Here is a 19671-nt window from a genome sequence, read left to right on the forward strand (position 1 = left end):
CACTCCTCCAGAACCTCCATTTTATTTTGAGTGCAGACCAATTATTAACTTTCATGTAAATGAGGATAATGGATTTCTGGTTACTCACCATAAAATCTGTTTCTCTAAGCCTTCATTTGGGGACACAACACCCTTCCAAGTTTTAACAGCTCTATTAACTGTGTTATATTGTTTCAATTTGAGTTTGTGTTTTTTTTCTCTTTTACATGTTGCTTCTCCTACTGCTTTCTCACTAACTGATTAATTTAGTTCCAGTTGGTGGGGTGTACACTGCTGAGGAGGAGCTAGTTTTTTAGTGCATAGTGTCATCTTCCTAGTGGCAGCAGCATTTACAAATGGTTTCCTGTGTCCCCCAACGAAGGCTCCGATAAATAGATTTTACGGTGATTAACCAAAAATCCTGTTTTTGCCTTTGCTGGTTATTATTATTATTTTGGGGGGAGAGCCCCCCTCCCATTTTGATAACTAGCAAAGTAGACCGCTGTGAGATGATAACCATGGACCTTCCCAGCCTGTTAATATCCGGCCCTTCTCACCCTGATTCATTTTTTTTATTCTTATTATTAATGGGTTTAATAAAGATAAACACCCTTTAGTGCCACACAAAAGGGTGCTAATTTATTATACATAGGGGACTTGCGACATTAAATGTCTACTGGACATCTATGTATTCTATATATCTGTGTATAAGATTGCTTTATTAGTTAGAAAACTAGCTTTAAATTACATAGAGAATTACAGTATATAAAAGGTGTTAAATCCACTGCATATGCATGTCATATGGATACTGTGTGAGGAAAAAATTGCACACTTACATAGCATAAGTTGAACCATAAGGATTCCACCCGTCCAACTTTTCAAGAGCAACATTGGGGCTATTTTTTTATATGCTAATGTGAGAGAGCCTATTCAAACAGAATAGAAATATCCAGGTTATGTCACATTTTTGTCAAACTTGGTTTATTTCAGCATGTTAAATAATTAGTTTTTTCTTCCATATGTTTTAGGTGGAGAGTGATTTGATACTGTTCATTGATGAGAAACCAATAATGGTCACGTGGAAGACACCAAATGGAAAAGAGAAGCCAAGTTTACTCTGGGTACTGCGGTATTTTGAGTTTTGTGTTTGAGTATCTGAAGATCATATTTCTCATCTTTGCTGAGTTGGTTTTTTTCCTTCTCATTTTCATTCATTCGTCATCAACTTTCTTCGTATTAATTTGTGCATTCATTGCCAGTATTTGTTATACTTTTGTGTTTGGTACAACACAGGGATTCTGTAAAAAAAAAAATAATTTTTTTTTAAACAAAAAAGTGGAACCCTATATTTCAAGGACGTCCCTCCTGACAGCACCATGGAGGTTGTCCTTCTTATCCTTTATAGGGACAGGAAACACATAAGAGGTTAAAGGACCCCTCCCACCCACCTCCCTGATTGCTTTTTACAAGTACCACACCAGGATGGATGTAACTTATGCTTTATTGAATTGCCATTAGTGATGAGCGAGTGTGCTCGTTACTCGACTTTTCCGAGCATGCTCGGGTGTTCTCCGAGTATCTTGGGCGTGCTCGTAGATTATGTTTGTGTCCCCGCAGCTGCATGATTTGTGGCTATTAGACAACCTGAACACATGCAAGAATTACCTGTTTGTTAGGGAATCCCCATATGTATTCTGGCTGTCTAGCAGCCACATTCATGCTGCTGCAAGGACACAAACATAATTTACAAGCAGGCCCAAAATACTCGGACAACACCCGAGCATGCCCGGAAAACTTGAGTTTCGAGCACACTCGCTCATCACTAATTCCCATACAACATTAACTCACATTCGTAATAGGAAATCTTATGGGAGGGAAACTAAGCATGCTGTCAGGATGAACTCCTGGAAACATCATTACTGGTAGGTCTGCTCCCCGTTTTCCAGGACGTCCCTCCTGACAGCACCATGGAAAATACCAAAGTATTACATTCTAGGGTGGGACCACTGTCTAGAGAACCTTTCTACTAAAAGCAGTCTGTTGTCCTGACAGTACATCTAATTTATAATATTTGCAGAAAGTATTCATGCTAGTCCAAGTTGCTGCCCTGCAAATCTGTTCTACCGAGGCCCCTGCTCTTTCTGCCCAGGAGGTGGAGATTGCTCTTGTAGAGTGGGTTTTTAGGTCTCCCAGAGGAGTTACCTTTGAACTGTAGGCTAGAGATATTGTGGACCTGATCCATCTTGCTATATTGGGTTTGGAAGCCGCCTTCCCTTTATTTCTGCCCACATATTGAACGAATAGGTTGGTATCCTATCTCCAATCCCATGTGGCCTCTAGGTAAAGTCCTCTCGGCAAAGAATGACAGCCTGTCTTACATCCAATGAATGAAAGAGGTGCTCTTTTTGGTGCTTAAAGTGTTGACAAAAGGAGGGCAAGACTACTTCCTGATTCATGTTCTGGGTAGGAACTACCTTGGGCAAGAATGCTGGATCGAATTAAGGATTATTCAGTCCTTCAAGATCTGAAGGGACGGATCTTGTACCGACAAGGCCTGAATGCTGTTTTAAACGTCAGTCTGGAAATGCTTATGTCTTCTACAGTAACATAGGGGCATTTGCATAGGGTATTAAGGACTAAATTTAAATCTCATGGGTGCATTGCTTTTCTTATAGTGGGTCTAAGCCTCTCTATTGATCTAGTAAATCTGGACACCCACAGGTGGGATGCTAGGGGATGGTAAAAAAAAACAAAACTGAAGGCTGATATTTAGACTTTTAGTGTGCTTGGCCTTAGACCCTTGTTAAAATCGGTCTGTAGGAAATCTAGTGTTTCTTTCTCGCTTCATTGGGGGACACAGGTAACCATGGGTGTATGCTGCTGTCGCTAGGAGGCTGACACTATGCAAATAAAGAAGAAATAACTCCTCCCCGGCAGTATACACCCTCTGACAGGCACCAGGCAACTCAGTTTTTACTTAGTGTCTGTAGGAGGCGGACCTGGATCTAATACCAGATCCGCTTTATCTTTCCTTTTCAGGGATTTGGCATGTGTTAGTAATCATTTTCCCTTTTTCAGATACTTTTCTTAGGGTAACAGGGTGCAGTTTCTCTCACCCTGTTTTTCCATATTATACGGCCGAGAGAGCAGTGTGATTTCACCACAATGGCCCGTTCTCGGTGTCGCTGTGCAGGACTTCGTCCCATGTCACCCTTAGGGGTGTTCACGGTGACCTTCGGTGGCCAGTCCTTGCTCTTTTCCCCCCCTCATCCCTATCCTCGGAGTGGGTTGAGAGGAAGACGGTGGTCACCTGCGGTGACCTCCCCCCTTTTAAGGGGTTGACGCCGTCTTCTCCGCCGACCTGAAATGGCGCGGAAAGGAGGACTCCCTCTCCCAGGACCCTTTCTATCGTCCAAGGGCTCCTGATGCGATCCTCAACTTCAGGTAGGAAGATCTTCAATAACAACATCCCCACGCGCAGAGCTTCCCCCACTATCTTTACTGGCCGCCTGCACAAGCAGTGATCACTTAATCGTTCCAGGATGGTCGTTTAATTTTTCAAATTTCGCTCGTTCCCGCATCTGCTACTGCGCTTCTCGGACATCTTCTTCCTGGATCTCCGCACGTCGCGTGGTCACGAGGACCTCTTCCAGCGGGGGACACAGTCTCCTGCGCTGCCGCTATCGCTGGGTGTCTGGTAGGCTTTGCGCTGCTCCTCCACCTCCCGGCCTGTACTTCACTCAGCAGCATCGCTTCTGCGTCCTGCTTCGGTATTACTATTCTCTACCTATGTCCAACCCCGCAGGGGCCCCCGGCTATATCAATACGGTCATTCACTACGCTTGCGCCCGCTGTAAGAAAAAGTGGGCTTCAGGCCAGCCATCTCCTTTCTATCTGTCCTGCAGTCCTCCTATCATGTCCGTCCCTCAGGAAGCTCCTATTTCTCGAGATGAGTGCACTCCCCCTCCCCCGGAGTGGGCTGTTGCCATGTCTCAGTCAGTGTCTGACCTGACTAAAGTATCTCAGTCCCTGGTCCAGGTACTTGAACGTATTCCGCTTCTTTCTAATGCCACCAGTGCCGCGAATTCCTCACACGGAGATTCTTTCGCACCTGACGAAGACCCTCACAGGGGCAGGCTTGGGAAAAGATACAGGAAGAGGACTCTGTCTAGCTCCTCATCCGGTTCGCCTGATCACGCTACGTCAGCCGGAATAACCCTCTCTACCCGTTCCCCCTCCTCGCAGGCGGACGTCGGGTCAGACGTAACTTCTCAGTCGGAATCTGACTCGGATGCAGATCAGACCTCCGGGACGCAGGATATGGTTGATAGCCTTGTTTAGGCTATTATTCAAACACTTGAACTTAAGGAGGAAGAGACAATCTCTCAGGACATCTCCGTTTCATTTAAACGGATGAAACGTCCCTCTAGAGTTTTTCCCAATCACAAGGAGTTTGACAACACTACGTCGAGACACTGGGAGCATCCTGGTAAGCGTTTCCCGGGAAGGAAACAGCTGGACGTTTTATACCCGTTTGATTCAGACCTTGTTAACAAATGGTCCGAATCTCCTGAGGTAGACCCACCTGTGTCTAGATTGTCCTCACAGACAGTGTTGTCCATTCCTGACGCTGCATCTCTTAAGGATCCCACGGACAGACAAATCGAAGCCTTAGCCAAGTCGGCATTTGAAACTTCTGGCGCCTCTCTCTGTCCTAGTTTCGCCTCTTCATGGGTAGCGAATGCGGTATCAGCCTGGGCCAAGATCCTGCGTAGAGGCATTGTAGCTTCAACTCCTGCTGAGGAGCTGGCTGATTTAGGGGATCAGATTTCTCTAGCAGGGAAGTACCTCTTGAATGCCTCTCTGGATGCGGCTGCTTGCTCCGCAAGGGCCGACAGTAACATTATTGCCATTCGCCGAGTTATTTGGCTGAAGGCATGGAACGCAGACCCCGCTTCTAAAAAATCCCTCACTGGTCTGCCCTTCCAGGGCTCCAGGTTCTTTGGCACACAGCTGGACCAAATGATCTCGGACACCACTGGTGGTAAGAGCACTTCTTTACCTCAGTCTAGGCCCAGGCGTTCCTTCAACAAGAAGGGACCCCAGTCCTTTCGCCCCTTTCGATCCTTCTCCTCCTCAGGTGGTACCTCTCGACAGGAACGGTCTGCCACCCAAGGGGAACGTAAGGAACCTGCCTTCAGACCTACACCGCACTGCAGAGCTAAAAGCCTATCGTCTAAACCCTCCTGTTCTCACGGCCATAGATTTTCTTCAAAATGACGGGTCACCCCCACCTGGAAATATTTCCAGGGTGGGAGGAAAGCTTCTTCTGTTCACAGAGGCTTGGTTATCGGTGGTCGACGACGCCTGGGTCAGGGAGATCGTCACTTCGGGCTACAAAATAGAATTTTCTTCGCCCCCAGGAAGACTTTTCTTCCTCTCTCGTCCACCCAAACGGCCCTCCCATGTCCCAGGGCTTCTCCAGGCCTTCGCTTCACTCCTCGCCTCAGGGGAAATCATCCCAGTTCCTTACCGCGAGCGGTTTTCGGGTTTTTACTTGAATCTGTTCGTAGTTCCAAAGAAAGACGGCTCTCTCTGCCCGATTTTGGACCTCAAGCAGTTGAACCGTCACCTCCGGATTCGGCACTTCAAGATGGAGTCTCTGCGCTCGGTGTTCGCCTCCATCGAACCGGGAGAATTTCTATGCTCTGTGGACATCCAGGATGTGTACCTACACATTCCTGTTTGTGTACAGCATCAGAGGTTCCTTCGTTCCGCGATCCAAGAGCAACATTATCAATTCACAGCTCTCCCAATCGACCTGGCGTCCACCGCCAGGGTCTTTACGACGGTAATGGCGGCGGTCATGGCCATCCTTCGATCGAAGGGGATTCTTATAATCCCCTATCTCGACGACCTCCTTGTCAAGGGTCCGTCTCGCCGGGACTGCGCCCAGAGTCTCCAGATCGCAGTGGACACACTAGTCCGTCTAGGTTGGATAATCAACTACAGAAGTCCACCTTGATTCCAACCCAACGCCTAGAATTTCTGGGCATGGAATTCGACACCATTCAAGCCCAGGTCTTCCTCCCAAAGGAAAAGTTCATGTTTCTTCGGCAGGGCATCAAAGCTCTGAAGCGCTCTGCCCTTCTACCTCTACAGCTCGGCATGAGAGTTCTAGGGAAGATGGTAGCTTCCATGGAAGCAGTACCTTATGCCCAATTTCACTCTCACCCTTTCCAGCTGGCCCTTCTGTCGGCTTGGGACAGGAGCCCACTTTCCGTAGACCGCCCTGTTCGTCTCCCTCTCAATGTGAGGAAATCTCTCTCTTGGTGGTCGCTGTCCACCTCCAATCTTCGAGGGAGGTCATTTCTCCCCCTCCACTGGCAGGTCATCACCACCGGTGCCAGTCTCCAGGGGTGGGGTGCGGTCTTTCTCCATCTCACGGCCGCTGGAATGTCCAAGAGACGCGTCTCCCAATCAATCTCTTGGAGATCAGGGCAATCTTCCTGGCCCTTCTCCGCTGGCAGTCCCTCCTCACGGGAAAACCGGTCCGCATTCAGTCGGACAACGCCACAGCCGTGGCTTACATAAACCACCAGGGAGGGACTCGCAGCCAGCAGGTCATGAGGGAGGTGTCAAAGAGTCTACGGTGGGCGGAGAACCACATTCCCTCCATATCGGCCATCCACATCCCAGGAGTGGACAATTGGGAAGCCGACTTCCTCAGCCGTCGGGCGAGTGGGCTCTTCTCCCCGCCGTTTTCGACCAAATTTGTCAAAGGTGGGGCTTTCCGGATGTCGACCTAATGGCCTCCTGAACAAACCACAAGGTTCCCCAGTACGTCTCCAGGTCTCGGGATCCGATGGCTGTCAGCTGAGACGCCCTTGTGATTTCGTGGGCCTAATTTCAGATGCCTTATCTGTTTCCTCCTCTTCCCTTGATTCCAAGGGTCATAAAAAAGATAAAGTCAAAGGGGGTTCCTGTTCTCTTAGTAGCTCCAGATTGGCATCGGAGGGCCTGGTATGCAGAGCTAGTGAACATGCTATCGGACATTCCCTGGAGACTCCCAGACCGTCCGGATCACTAATCACAAGGACCCCTCTTCCACCCGAATTCTAGGTCTCTGAATTTAATGGTATGGCCGTTGAGGACGCAGGCTTTTCCCACAGCGTCATACAAACCATGATAAAAGCTAGGAAACTGGCATATTCGCGTATCTACCATAGATGTTGGAAGGCCTTTTTCCGCTGGTGCGATGACAACAGTTTTTTCCCTATGGTCCTTTCCCTTCCTTCAGTGCTTGGTTTCCTCCAAGCGGGTCTCAATTCGGGCCTTTCCCTAAGTACTTTGAAGGGTCAGGTTTCCGCTTTGTCCATCCTCTTTTCTTTCAAAGAGACCTGGCCTCCCTTCCCCAGGTGAGGACCTTCAAGGTGTCGCTCATATAGCGCCTCCTTACTATCCTCCGGTTGAGCCTTGGGATCTCAACCTCGTACTCGGCGCCCTCCAGAGTGCGCCTTTTGAACCTATTCAGGACATTTCCCTTTCTCTTCTTTCCTGGAAAGTGGCCTTCTTGGTCGCCATAACCTCAATTAGGAGAGTTTCCGAGCTGGCGGCATTGTCCTGCCGTTCTCCCTTCCTGATTCTACACCAGGATAAAGTGGTCCTGCGGCCGGTTCCTTCCTTTCTACCAAAGGTAGTTTCGGCTTTTCACATCAATGACGACATCGTCCTTCCTTCCTTGTGCCCTTCCCCAGTTCACCCTTTTGAGAAATCTCTTCACAAGCTGGATTTGGTCAGGGCCATCCAAGTCTATCTTTCCAGAACTGCTTCTTTTCGCCAGTCTGATCCTCTGTATGTCATCTCGGAAGGGGCTCCCTGCCTCTAAATCCACAATTGCTCGTTGGATCTGTTCGGCGGTTCTGGAGGCATATCGTGTCCATGACAAACAGCCTCCTCCAGGGGTGAGGGCTCACTCTACCCGGGCTGTGGGAGCTTCCTGGGCAGTTCGCCACCAAGCTTCAGCCTCGCAGATTTGCAAGGCCGCAACGTGGTTGTCCGTTCACACCTTCGTAAAGTTCTACAAGGTGCACACTTAGGCTTCTGTGGACGTCGGCCTGGGTAGGAAGATTCTGCAGGCGGCGGTTGCTCACCGGCTGACCTGAGTCTCCTTCTCTCTGCATATTATCCCCACCCTTGGGACTGCTTTTAGACGTCCCATGGTTACCTGTGTCCACCAATGAAGCGAGAAAGAAAGAGGGATTTTTGGTTCTTACCGTAAAATCTCTTTCTTGGAGCCTTCATTGGGGGACACAGCACCCTCCCTTTAGGTTGTACCGTTTTGGCCAACGTGCCGTTGTTTTGGGTTAGTACATAGGTTGAGTTGGTTTATACTTGTTCCTACTACTGCTTTTGCACCAACTGAGTTGCCTGGTGCCTGTCGGAGTGTGTATACTGCCGGGGAGGAGTTATTTCTTTATTTGCATAGTGTCAGCCTCCTAGCGACAGCAGCATACACCCATGGTTACCTGTGTCCCCCAATGAAGGCTCCAAGAAAGAGATTTTACGGTAAGAACCAAAAATCAATCTTTTAGAGATATCCGGGTGGGAAGTGTCCATGGAAGAACTGCCACATTCCAAACAGAATCTTTTCCAAATTTTGTTATAAATAGCCGATGTGTACGGCATCCTGTTTGCCTGAATTGTGGTTATCACCTGATCTGAAAGACCCCAGGATCTTAGGATGTTCCTTTCAGGATACATGCCAATAGATGAAGTCTCTACAGGTCGTGGTGAAGAACTGGACCCTGATAGATCAGATCTTCTATCAGGGGAAGTAAGACCAGTTCCTCTAAGGCCATGATTTTCAATAGAGGGAACCAACTTATTTTTGGCTAAAAGGGAACTATCAGGAGCACCTTTGCCGGATCTTCCTGGATTTTTCTGGGGACCCTTGGTATTAAGGCCGTATGAAAGAGTCCTGCTTCAAACCTGGTTTAAGGCGTCAATCCCTTTTGGATTGTCCATGGGGTTCAGGGAGTAAAACCTTCTGGCCTTTGAATTCTTCCTTGTTGCGAATAGATCGATCTGAGGAAGACCCGAGTGCTGACAACTGCTGGAAAACCACCCCTTATAACTCCCGCACGGAGGCCAGCTCTGCCTGCCTGCTTTGGTAATCCACCACCGTGTTCCGGGAAACTTCCAAATAAATTGCTGAAACTGATAGAACAGTTCTTTCTGCCCAAGCAAAGATCCTTGAGGCCAAATCCTGAAGAGTCCGGGCCTTGGGCCTCCCTGGTGGCGTAAAAAAGATACAGTTGTTATGTTGTCCGTCATAATCTTTTCGTGTCAGTATTCCAGCAATGGACGACTCTGTTTTAGAGCTTCCCAGTTACCTGTATCTCTGTAGGCCAAATCCCCTGGAATATTTTTCACTCTAGATGTGCTCTCCATCCCTTTCTACTTGCGTCGGTGGTGACTGTCACGCAGGGAGAGGAAATCCATGGAATACCCAACTGGAGGTTTTTGGGGATGGTCCACCAGACCAGAGATCTCCTTACCCCTAGGGATAAGTACATTTCCCTGCCGAGGGTTATCTGCCGCCTGTCCCAGGAGGATAGAATAGCAGTCTGAAGATCCCTCGAATGAAACTGGCTCCCTGAAGCTGGAGAAGTCTTCAAACGGAATTTATGTCTTTTTAGCCACCTTAGCAACTGGAACATCAATCTTCAAGATTTCTTCCCTAATTTTAATGTCCTCAGCCTCGAAGGGTAAACGAATCCTGAAGTAACGGGGTATGACCAGCCTTTTTTCTGCGTCTTCCCATTCTTCCAAGATCATTGCATGGATATGCTTATTCACTGGAAAAAAAACTATGTTTCTGGGATCTCAGTCCCTCAAACAATTCGTCCTGGATCGACTGCTGTTTTTGAGCTTCCTCCATTTGCATGGTATTTCTAACTGCACGTACGAGCTCGTCTGTGTCATAGGGGGAGAAGAGATATATTTTACCCTTCTCCGGGGGTTCTGAAGCTATCTCCCCTTTGTAGGGATTGTATATCTTTCTCTGAACTCATCTCCATCTCGATCTTGGTCTCTTAGCCCGTAGAACTGGTTAAGATGTCTGTGGAGAAGCGAGACTGGAGATAGAGGCCTGACCTCTTAAATGATGGACCTCATTTCCGATAGGAATGTTGGCTGTTCATCCCTAATAATCTTAGTGGTGTAGCTTTCATATAACTGCTTCCCATAAACATCAGGCAATTTCATGCTGCAGATGGGGCATCGTTTAGATTTCCCTAAGGCTTTGCCAGCCCTTCTGGGAGCAGGGACTGATGTAGCAGGAGTTCCCCTGTCCTAAATTTGCGACAAAAAATAGACACCCTAAGTATACTGGCGCATATAATGAGAGAAAAGAACCTTAATCCTTTACCCACGATTACCATGCTCTGTTCCTGAGTGTCTGCCCGGCCTGCTTCTTCCATCCCTGTCTAGATGTGTCAGCAGTGTGCCCCCATGACAAAAGGTATTGCTCTTATATTACCTTGTCTTCTTGGATTCCCGGTGTTCCACGGTGGAATGCACTCTCAGCCTGGAAGTAAGCCACTGGAGCGCCTCAATGACGTCACCGGAAATGCGCCTGTTTATCGTGCCACGTGGTCTGCCCAGAGCAGGCAGCACACCGCCGGCGGACGCTGGAGCCAAGAGCCCCCCCACTGTAGGGAAGCGGCTCGTGAGCCAGGAGCTCTTCATGCTCCACTGGTTTGTGGCTGTGGAACCCCCCGGTCGGCCACGGACCTCCTGACTGGGGGGATGGAGAGGAGGAATTCCCCCCCAATACCCCCGAGTCCGTTTAAGTAACCTCGCTTCTGAGGCTCCTTCCTGTTTCAACGTCTTCTCTCGTATCTATCCTTACAGGGACAAAAAAAACACTGAGGGAGGTGGGTGGGAGTAGTTTTTTAACCTCTCATGTGTTTCCTGTCCCTATAAGGATAAGAAGGATGACTTCCATGGTGCTGTCAGGATGGACTCCTGGAAACATCATTACGGGTGGTCTAATCCCCATTATTGCACTGTATTCGTATATAATGGAATAACTTGGTCTTCCATGTGAGTTTTGCCTAGAGAAGTCCTACAAATGTATACTTTAGGCTCCAGTGCAGTGTGAACAAAGCTTTCATACTTTCCAGTATCCTCACATGCTAGTGCATTTTGTCATGTACATATTTATGTTTTTTCCCCAGATCTCTGAATTCCCCAAGGATCGTTTCAGTGACCATTGTCAGCATAACTTTAAAGTTATCTGGAAGGATGGAGAAGCTCAAAAAGAGTGCGTCTTGTACCCAGGTGATCACTGCTGAATACAGGTTATCAGGAGATGTAAAAATGAGAATACTTCCATAATTTGATTTTCTTTTTCAATCTAGGAAAACTGAGCACATGGTTTCAAGATTCTGCAACAGAAGATAAAATCTTCAGGTGAATATTGCTTATGCATCAGAAGTGCTGCATTTGTGTAGCTCTTAGTCATTCCACAACTGCCTTTTGAGAACAGGGCCTTACACTTCTGACTAAGGTTGATGGTGGCGCGAGTACAATTGATGGCAAAACAACCGCAAACTTATTCATCTTTTTCAGTTTGGAGCTATCTGAGGGGAAAAGCAACGTATTGCAACAAGAATTGCAGTCCTGCAAGGAGCTGCAAGAGCTGGAGCCTGAGAATAAATGTAAGTTCTTGAGGAGTCTACCATGATGGTTTTCAAGTAATATTCATGGAATGTTGATCTTTTAACCCCTTTGCTGAGCCCACCTCATATAGTGCAGGTGATGACTGTGTTACATAGTCAGCAACCAACAGTAACTGCTGTCATCCAAGCTAGTTTATTTTGCAACAGTCTAATATATGAATTGCTGTTGTCAAGCATGATGGCTCACTAAAGGACATAAATTCAAAAAGTATACCAGAAAAAGAAGCCGCCTTACCAACACCAAGTCAACAAAGTTGTGATGGATACAGCCACTCACAAACCTACCAATTCATGGAGGGAGTGGCTGCCTAGTAAAAATTGTTCACAAATGAGGCTTGCATAGGATGCCAGTCACACAGATACGGCTCCCTTTACCACAGATGTAAAGGTTAAAATATTCATCACATATGGTAAACAATAAAACCAGAAAAAAATCAAAATAACCATTTTTTTTACTTTGCTTTTCTGAAAAATTATCAAAAAGTCATACGAATGCTACAGTGATATCAATAAAAACTATAGCTCACCCTAAAAACCATTTGTCTTAATGCTATCAACTAAAAATACAAAAAATATGGCTCTTAGAATATGACTAAAGTGATATTTTGTCTTGTAATTAAAAAAAAAATTGCAGTGTATCTCTGGTCATTAGTTCCCTGGTCATTTTTACAGCAAAGTGTTCCCTAAAAAAACAAAAATGGCAGGTTCCTTTTATTTTAAAGAGAACCTGTCCACATGACTTTGTAATGTAAATACACGGTTGTAATGTTGTGTTCTGCTAATTAGAATACAGTGCATATGGGCTGAGTGCTTCCCTCCCTGCCAGTGATTCCCTGCCTCCAGCCTTTCAATGACCTGCATCCTGTATTTGAAATCTGTCACTCAGAGACCAGAGGTCCCAAGGAATCAACAGGGAGGGAAAAGCTCAGCCCCTGTGCACCGAAGTCTAATTGGCAGAAAACTTCAAATGTTGATTAAAGAACCACAAAGTACGGTACATTTCTTCACCAAAGGTTTGGATTTTTATCAGTATTACAGCCTCATTACAGCAATGTCTTTACATTAGTAACTTGTGCTGACAGGTTCATTAAATTCATTCATCCTTCTATATTATTTCATAACGCTCTTTTTCGGTGATTCCTTTGTATATCCGTTCATGCTGCACCCACACACACAAATGATACACCATTTGAAATTTAAACTTGCCCCCTTCAGCAAGAAAATAGCCAAACAAACCACAAATCCACGATGTGATCACAAAATACATTTTAAACATTAATTTTCATAAAAGTGCGGTAAGGAAAAATGACCTGCAGGTGGCACCACACTACCCCAAAGCATACTAATACAAAGCTGAAACAAATCCTAGCATTTGCCTTTGGGGCTTTCCAGCTTGCCGAACTTCTTACCCAGCCGATTTCAGCCCCAATCTTCGGCGTGTCTCAGCGCTTCCACACGCTTGATGCCGACGAGGCGCAGAGAGGCTGCAGGACCTCGTGTGACGTCACTGAGGAAGAAGTCCGCCGACTTCGAAACGCGTTGGATAGCTTTTTTTCGGTACTTTGTGCAGTTTCTAGCCGCTCACGTGCAACATCACGTGATAGTGACGTCACACGAGGTCCTGCAGCCTCTCTGCGCCTCGTCGGCATCAAGCGTGTGGAAGCGCTGAGACACGCCGAAGATTGGGGCTCACTACTAATGAGGTAGGGGGTGACTGTCACCGGCCGGGACAGAACCTCCTTAATCGTTCCTCATATTTGGAGTAGAAGGAAAGAACGCAAGGACTTTGGAAGTACAGTTACCTAGTGAATCCAGACCGTGTCATACGAGGCAACCAAGGATACCAAATCAGGAGACTTGGAATGCATAAATGCCCGGTAAATATGAATATATAGATTTTTAAAGGCAATACAACAACTAATTTTGGATAATTTATGATAGAGTGCATGTTGAATGATCTATGTAAAATATTGCACTCTCATCAATAGATAGATTTCTTGTAACCTGCAGCGCGGATATACATATATTAATTGATCTCTGGTGTGTATCTACTCCAATCCGGACGTTTTTTGGTAGTTGTGTCCGTCTATCTGCAGCAGTAGGATTACTAGTGCAGCGCCCACAGTTGTTTTCTTACATACTACATACAGGAGGAGATGACATACAGGTATATACTATATACAGGAGGAGATGACACACAGGTATATACTGTATACAGGAGCAGATTACCTACAGGTATATAGTATATACAGGAGGAGATGACATACAGGTATATGCTATGTATAGGAGGAGATGACATACAGGTATATACTATATACAGGAGGAGATGACACACAGATATATACTATATATAGGTGAGATGACACACAGGTATATACTATATACAGGAGATTACATACAGGTATATCTAATATATAAAGCTGAATGTGTGTATGTATGTGTGTATGTCCGGGATTGGCATCTGCACCGTCGCAGCTACAGCCACAAAATTTTGCACAGTCACACGTTTGGACCCCGAGAGCGTCATAGGCTATGTTGTGAGGTGAAATTTTAACCCCGCGCGTTCCAATTCACCAAACAATTTTGCCCCTATCTACATAATGGGGAAAAAGTGAAGGGAAAAGTGTTGGAGGAAAATTGACAGCTGCCAGATGTGAACAATGGGGACTTAAAGAATGAGAGCGATGGCGCCAAAGAGTATATACCGTACAGTTGCTAAGGTGGGGCCCCGACATGGGATACTCACCACACACGGGGATATGAACACAAACACAAAATGCGCCACACACTACCACGTGCTTGAACACATATACGACCCTCAGCACACATTTCTCCACACACACACCAACCTCGCCACATAAAAGTCGAAACACAAAAGTCAATACTCAAAACTCGCCACGCGCAAAACTCGCTACATGCAAAACTCGCCATATGCAAAACTAGGCTCACGCAAAACTCGCCACACGTGCAAAACTCACCTCATGGAAAACTCACCTCATGCAAAACTTGCACACACAGAAAAATTGCCACATGTACAAAAGTTGCAACACATGCTAAAGTTGCCTCACACAAAACTTGCACATACTCAAAACGCACCACACATAAAACTCGCCACGCGCAAAACTCGCCATGCGCAAAACTTGCTGCACACAACTTGCTACACTAACCTGTCACATGCAACTCGACACACAAAATGTTGCTACACGCATGTCACCACACAAAACTCATCTCACAAAAGTCGCTACATGCATGTCGCCACACGCAACTCAACACACACAACTTGACACATGAAACTCGCCCTAAAACACACACAAGTCTGGTATTGTCCTTCAAAAATAAAAATCTGATTAATAAGCAGACAAACTACAAGAGCAACAAATGTACCATATAGGAATCCGGCAGCTGTCAGTCACATGACCTGTCTATTATGTGTATGTGTAAGCTAATATATACTGCCAGGGGGGAGGGCTTCCTGTTGGCTGGGGATTTATCAGGCTGCCAATAGCAACCAATCACAGCTCAGCTTCTATTTTGCTACAGTTAATTAATCTGAGCTCTGATTGGTTAATATAGGCAACAAAGACATTCTCAGTATAACAAAGCTAATATATGTTGTGAAATGCTTCTATTAGCTTAGTTTTTGCCTTTGAATAATTACATTTCTATCTATTTGTTTTGTGGTTTTTGTGTGCAGAATAAATTTTTGTTAACACATTCTATTTTGCTAACAGCAGTCATTAACCCGGGCGAAGCCAGGTAGTACAGCTAGTGCTAAATATTGCCCTAGGAAGACTGAAAAAGATGGCGTTCATCAAAATATGTATCAGAGAGCTTTAGCCAATCCTCATTATCACAGCTGTCTTTTTTCCCTGTGATCTAAGGGTAAGGTTTCTTCTTGTGGACAATGAAATGCCAGGCCTAGCATGTCAGAGTGAGGAGACGTAAAAGCCATGCATGCTCCTCTTGGAAATTTCAATATGCAAATTGTCTCTTCAGAGAAGAAGAGGACTAGAATTCTAGTGCCACCTATAGGAAGTAGCAATCCTAAAAGTCAGTATCGACCCTTTTAATGAGCCTTGCTTAGGATAAAAGCTAAATCACATGGCAAAGTTTTTGAAAGAGTCAATATTGGCTTTTAGGATTGATACTTCCAATAGGTGGCACTAGAGTTCTAGTTCTAGAGTTCAGTATTGATAAACCATCTCTGTTCTGTCCTTTCTGCACATATTGGACAATGTGAAATTTATTGAAAGAAAATGACTGGTCTTATTTAACATGATATTTTAGAGAAGACATCCCTTTAAAAGAAATGAAGTGTTCATTGTTAACCATTGCGATAGTATGAGGAAGAATTGAATGATTCTTAACTGACTATTTTTCAAGTCTGCAGTCATTTGTGGTTGTTTCTTCAGTTTCACGTCAGAGGTAACAGATATCACAACTATCAAAATACATTTATATTATGAATCAAATAATGAAATGGAGTGTTGCGTAACACTGCAAGTAACCTGTAGATGTCGCCATTTATAGGGATTGACTATTGATGTGTTTAATACTGCAGAATGAATTTCTACAGGGATCAATCAATAAAATCACACACTGAGTAACAGCACTTCTCATTCTGGCAGTGCTATTTCTAAGACTTACAGATAAAATACATTTTATAGCAACCTGGATGCTGAAGCTTCAGTAGTATCATGTTAGAATCTGAAAAATGCCGTCAAACCTGCCAATACTTTTTAAAATTCAGTTTTCGAGTGCAGATTTTGCTATATTTAGTCATAGTATATGATCCATGATGGAGATATAAGTGAAAATCCTGTTCAGGGAGTAACAGGTCATGCACAGATTTACAGTGGGTGCCACTTCCTGCAGGTACAGCCTCTGACATAAGCTAAAAATGGATCCTATTCATGTAAGCAAACAATGCATGGGGTCAGGTCTGCAAACCGCAAACGTTATCCCCACTTATACTGTCAGTGAGCATTCTCAGTAATTCTGTTATTGTCAGCTGTCACACCATTGTGCTTCATGAACTTGGATGCCAAAGAGCTAAGAAATAAGACCCTTATATGGTGTTATTATAAAGCGAAGTGTCCTTGAACATTACTGTTTGATTTGGCCAAACATTTCTTTTTTTTTTTTCCTCTGATACAGAGGAATCGGATAAGGGGCTGCCAGATAAGTCTTGTTTATCTCGCCAGGAAACATGGAACTGATCATGTTAAATTTCAGGATGTCATTCCCTTCCACTGACCCACTCCCTTTAACAGAAGTGTTACAACTGCCTTCACGCATATTGCATCGTCATCAGAACCCTCTGACATTTATCTAATGAACGACTAATGTTGCCATGCACGAGGAAACTTATTTCAGACTTTCACCCTATTGTACAATGGGAAAAACTTGAGTAAAATTGAGTGAACAATAAACTTATTTTACATGCATTATTGTAAGAGTGATTCACATATAACCCATGTATTATTGATATGGCGGCGATCCTACAGTGGATATAAAAAAGTCTGCACACCTGTGTCAGCTTATGTAAACAGCTATACCAAGAAGAACTTCTCCATCTTTTAATGTCGTCCATAATCTGTACAAGTTCATTGAGAAACAAAGTGAGATCATTTTGAGGATGGGGGGGTCGGGGTAGAGGGTATGTGTATGTATTTGTATATATATATATATATATATATATATATATATATATATATATATATATATATATATATATATATATATAATCTCTCTGCTAAAAAGCAGAAGATGAAGAGAAATTTCAGCATGACAATGAACCTAAGCATAATGAACTATAAGCCATTAAACAAATGGCTTTAACAGAAGATCAAGGTTTTGGAATAGTCCAGCCCTGAATCCAATTGTAAATCTGGCTTGACCTGAAGAGGGGTGTACACTAGAGATGCTCTCATAACCTGACAGATTTGGAGCGCAACTGCAAGGAAGATTGAGCAAAGATTTGCCAATTTTTTGCGATTTCATTCTTATAGTCTCCAATCCCCCCCAAAACCCACAATACTGTCTTAAATTCAAAGGGTAGTTTAACAAAGTATAGTATTTTTAGGACTATAAGACACACTTTTTTCCTCCAAATATGTGGAGGAAAATGGGGGGTGCATCTTATAGTCCGGATGGCCCGGCTCTGGCTGTGGTGGGGAGGTGGGGGAGCAGCAGCGGCGAGGCAGGAGGTCACAGAGGCAGGAGCCAGCTGCTGCGGCTAACTCCTGTGCCCGCTGCTAAAGAGAAATGAATAATCACTGCATTCCACGCCTATGTGCATGGAAGGCAATGAATATTAATTTCTCTTTAATAGCGTCCTGGTATGATTGGCTCCCATCCCCGTCCTGGTGTGCATGGCCCCATCCTTATCCTGGTATGATTGGCCCCCACCCCCATCCTGGCATGCATGGCCCCATCCAAAAACATTAAAAAAACAAACCATTACACTTACCTTCCCAGCGCTCCCTCGCAGCATCTTGTTCCGATGCCAGCAGCTGCTTTATGGACATCATGCGCTGCTTGAAAGCCGAAGGGCAGCTGCCGGAATACTCACCGCTCTCCATGCTGTGACTATGTGTGGAGGGCAGTGAGTATTCATTGTTCGCTCTTTAGTAGCGAGCACAGTGTCAGATGCCGGCTTCCTGCAGCTGTCAGCGGTTACGTGTGCCGCTACTTAAGAGAAATGAAAGGAAACTGACTTTTCAAAGCTATTTACACCAGAATTCTGGCAAAACAGCTTTGATGAATTGGGTTTTAGTTTTCTCCCGGTGGGCACTGTACCAGTAAGTTAGCTGGACAGGATTTTAAGTACTATTTACCCGCAGGTACCATAAATAGCATTTTGGAAGTTACCAGTTCCCTTTTAAGCACTGTGGTTGTGAATGCACAAGGCTGCAAAATGAAAGGGTTACATGGCTTACCAGCTTTCTTAAAATAAAAAGTAAACACATTTGATATGTTTGATGGAAGCAAGCTACGCAAATATGCACTATTTAAAGACAGTGCCGTGTTTCATAGCTCAAGTTAGCAAAATATATGTAAGTTATAATTCAGAACATCTCATCAATAAAGTAAAGGCCGATTTAGGCTTCTTTTACATTTGCCGTGATTTGTCTGCCCGTTTTTGTGGCCCCAATAGATTTCTATGTTGCCACAAAAACGGGCCCCAATAATTTCACGGTGCGCCGTATAGCCGTGAGGGCCGTATTTACGGCCGTGAAAAAAGATTGAGCCTTCTCGATCTTTTTCACGGCTTACGGACACAGCCCCCAGTGGAAATTAATGGGGCCACAAAAACAAAGGAAGGTTGTTCTTGCGGTGCACCGTGATTTCCGTTATTGTGGACCGCCGTTCACGCAGCAGAACGTGAAAATTGCGGCAATAACGGGCCGCAAAAAACACGTCAAGTATAAAAGAAGCCTTACATGTAACAAATATTTTTATCAATCATTTTATTTCAGTCTTCAAATTCCCTAGTGTCAATGCACAAAAGTCTATAATAAAAACTATGGTTAATTGATGGTGACTATTGATTGTCTGTTCTAACATGTGGTTCTACGTTCTCTTCCAATGTGCTGCACCTCTAACGCAAAGAATCTATAGGAATTAAGCGGTTAATATTATGTATGATTGGTATATTTCAACATTCATCTACTACTTTCAGACATGGCGAATTAGTTATTGAAAATCTAGAAAGCGTCTTTAAAACCGTATTCACTTGTAAAGGGAAACGTGTTATATTTGTATTGATTTTTAACTGGGTCTTAAAAGTGGCTATAAATATTAAAAGGGCTGTCCAGGACTTGGATACTGATGACCGGTCTGTTATAGGTCAGTAATATCAATTAGGTGAGGATCTGACATCCGGCAACCCCTCCTCCCACCACCAGTCATCTGTTTGCTGGTCCTGTGGTGGTCAGACGTG

The 19671-nt window shown here is 44.9% G+C and overlaps 1 protein-coding gene across 3 annotated transcripts in view; it reads left to right on the plus strand.

Moving 5' to 3' along the window:
* The window catches only part of RABGGTA (Rab geranylgeranyltransferase subunit alpha), a 94515-nt gene that overhangs the window by 34687 nt on the left and 40157 nt on the right, over positions 1–19671 (plus strand). For all 3 annotated transcript variants that reach the window (XM_077248936.1, XM_077248934.1, XM_077248935.1), the window contains 4 exons: positions 1008–1100; positions 11223–11325; positions 11406–11457; positions 11617–11705. In XM_077248936.1, the coding sequence (XP_077105051.1) occupies positions 1008–1100; positions 11223–11325; positions 11406–11457; positions 11617–11705 (337 nt within the window). The remainder of the gene's footprint in view (positions 1–1007; positions 1101–11222; positions 11326–11405; positions 11458–11616; positions 11706–19671) is intronic.

The sequence above is a fragment of the Ranitomeya variabilis genome, chromosome 1 (assembly GCF_051348905.1).
Source record: "Ranitomeya variabilis isolate aRanVar5 chromosome 1, aRanVar5.hap1, whole genome shotgun sequence".
Lineage (NCBI taxonomy): Eukaryota > Metazoa > Chordata > Amphibia > Anura > Dendrobatidae > Ranitomeya > Ranitomeya variabilis.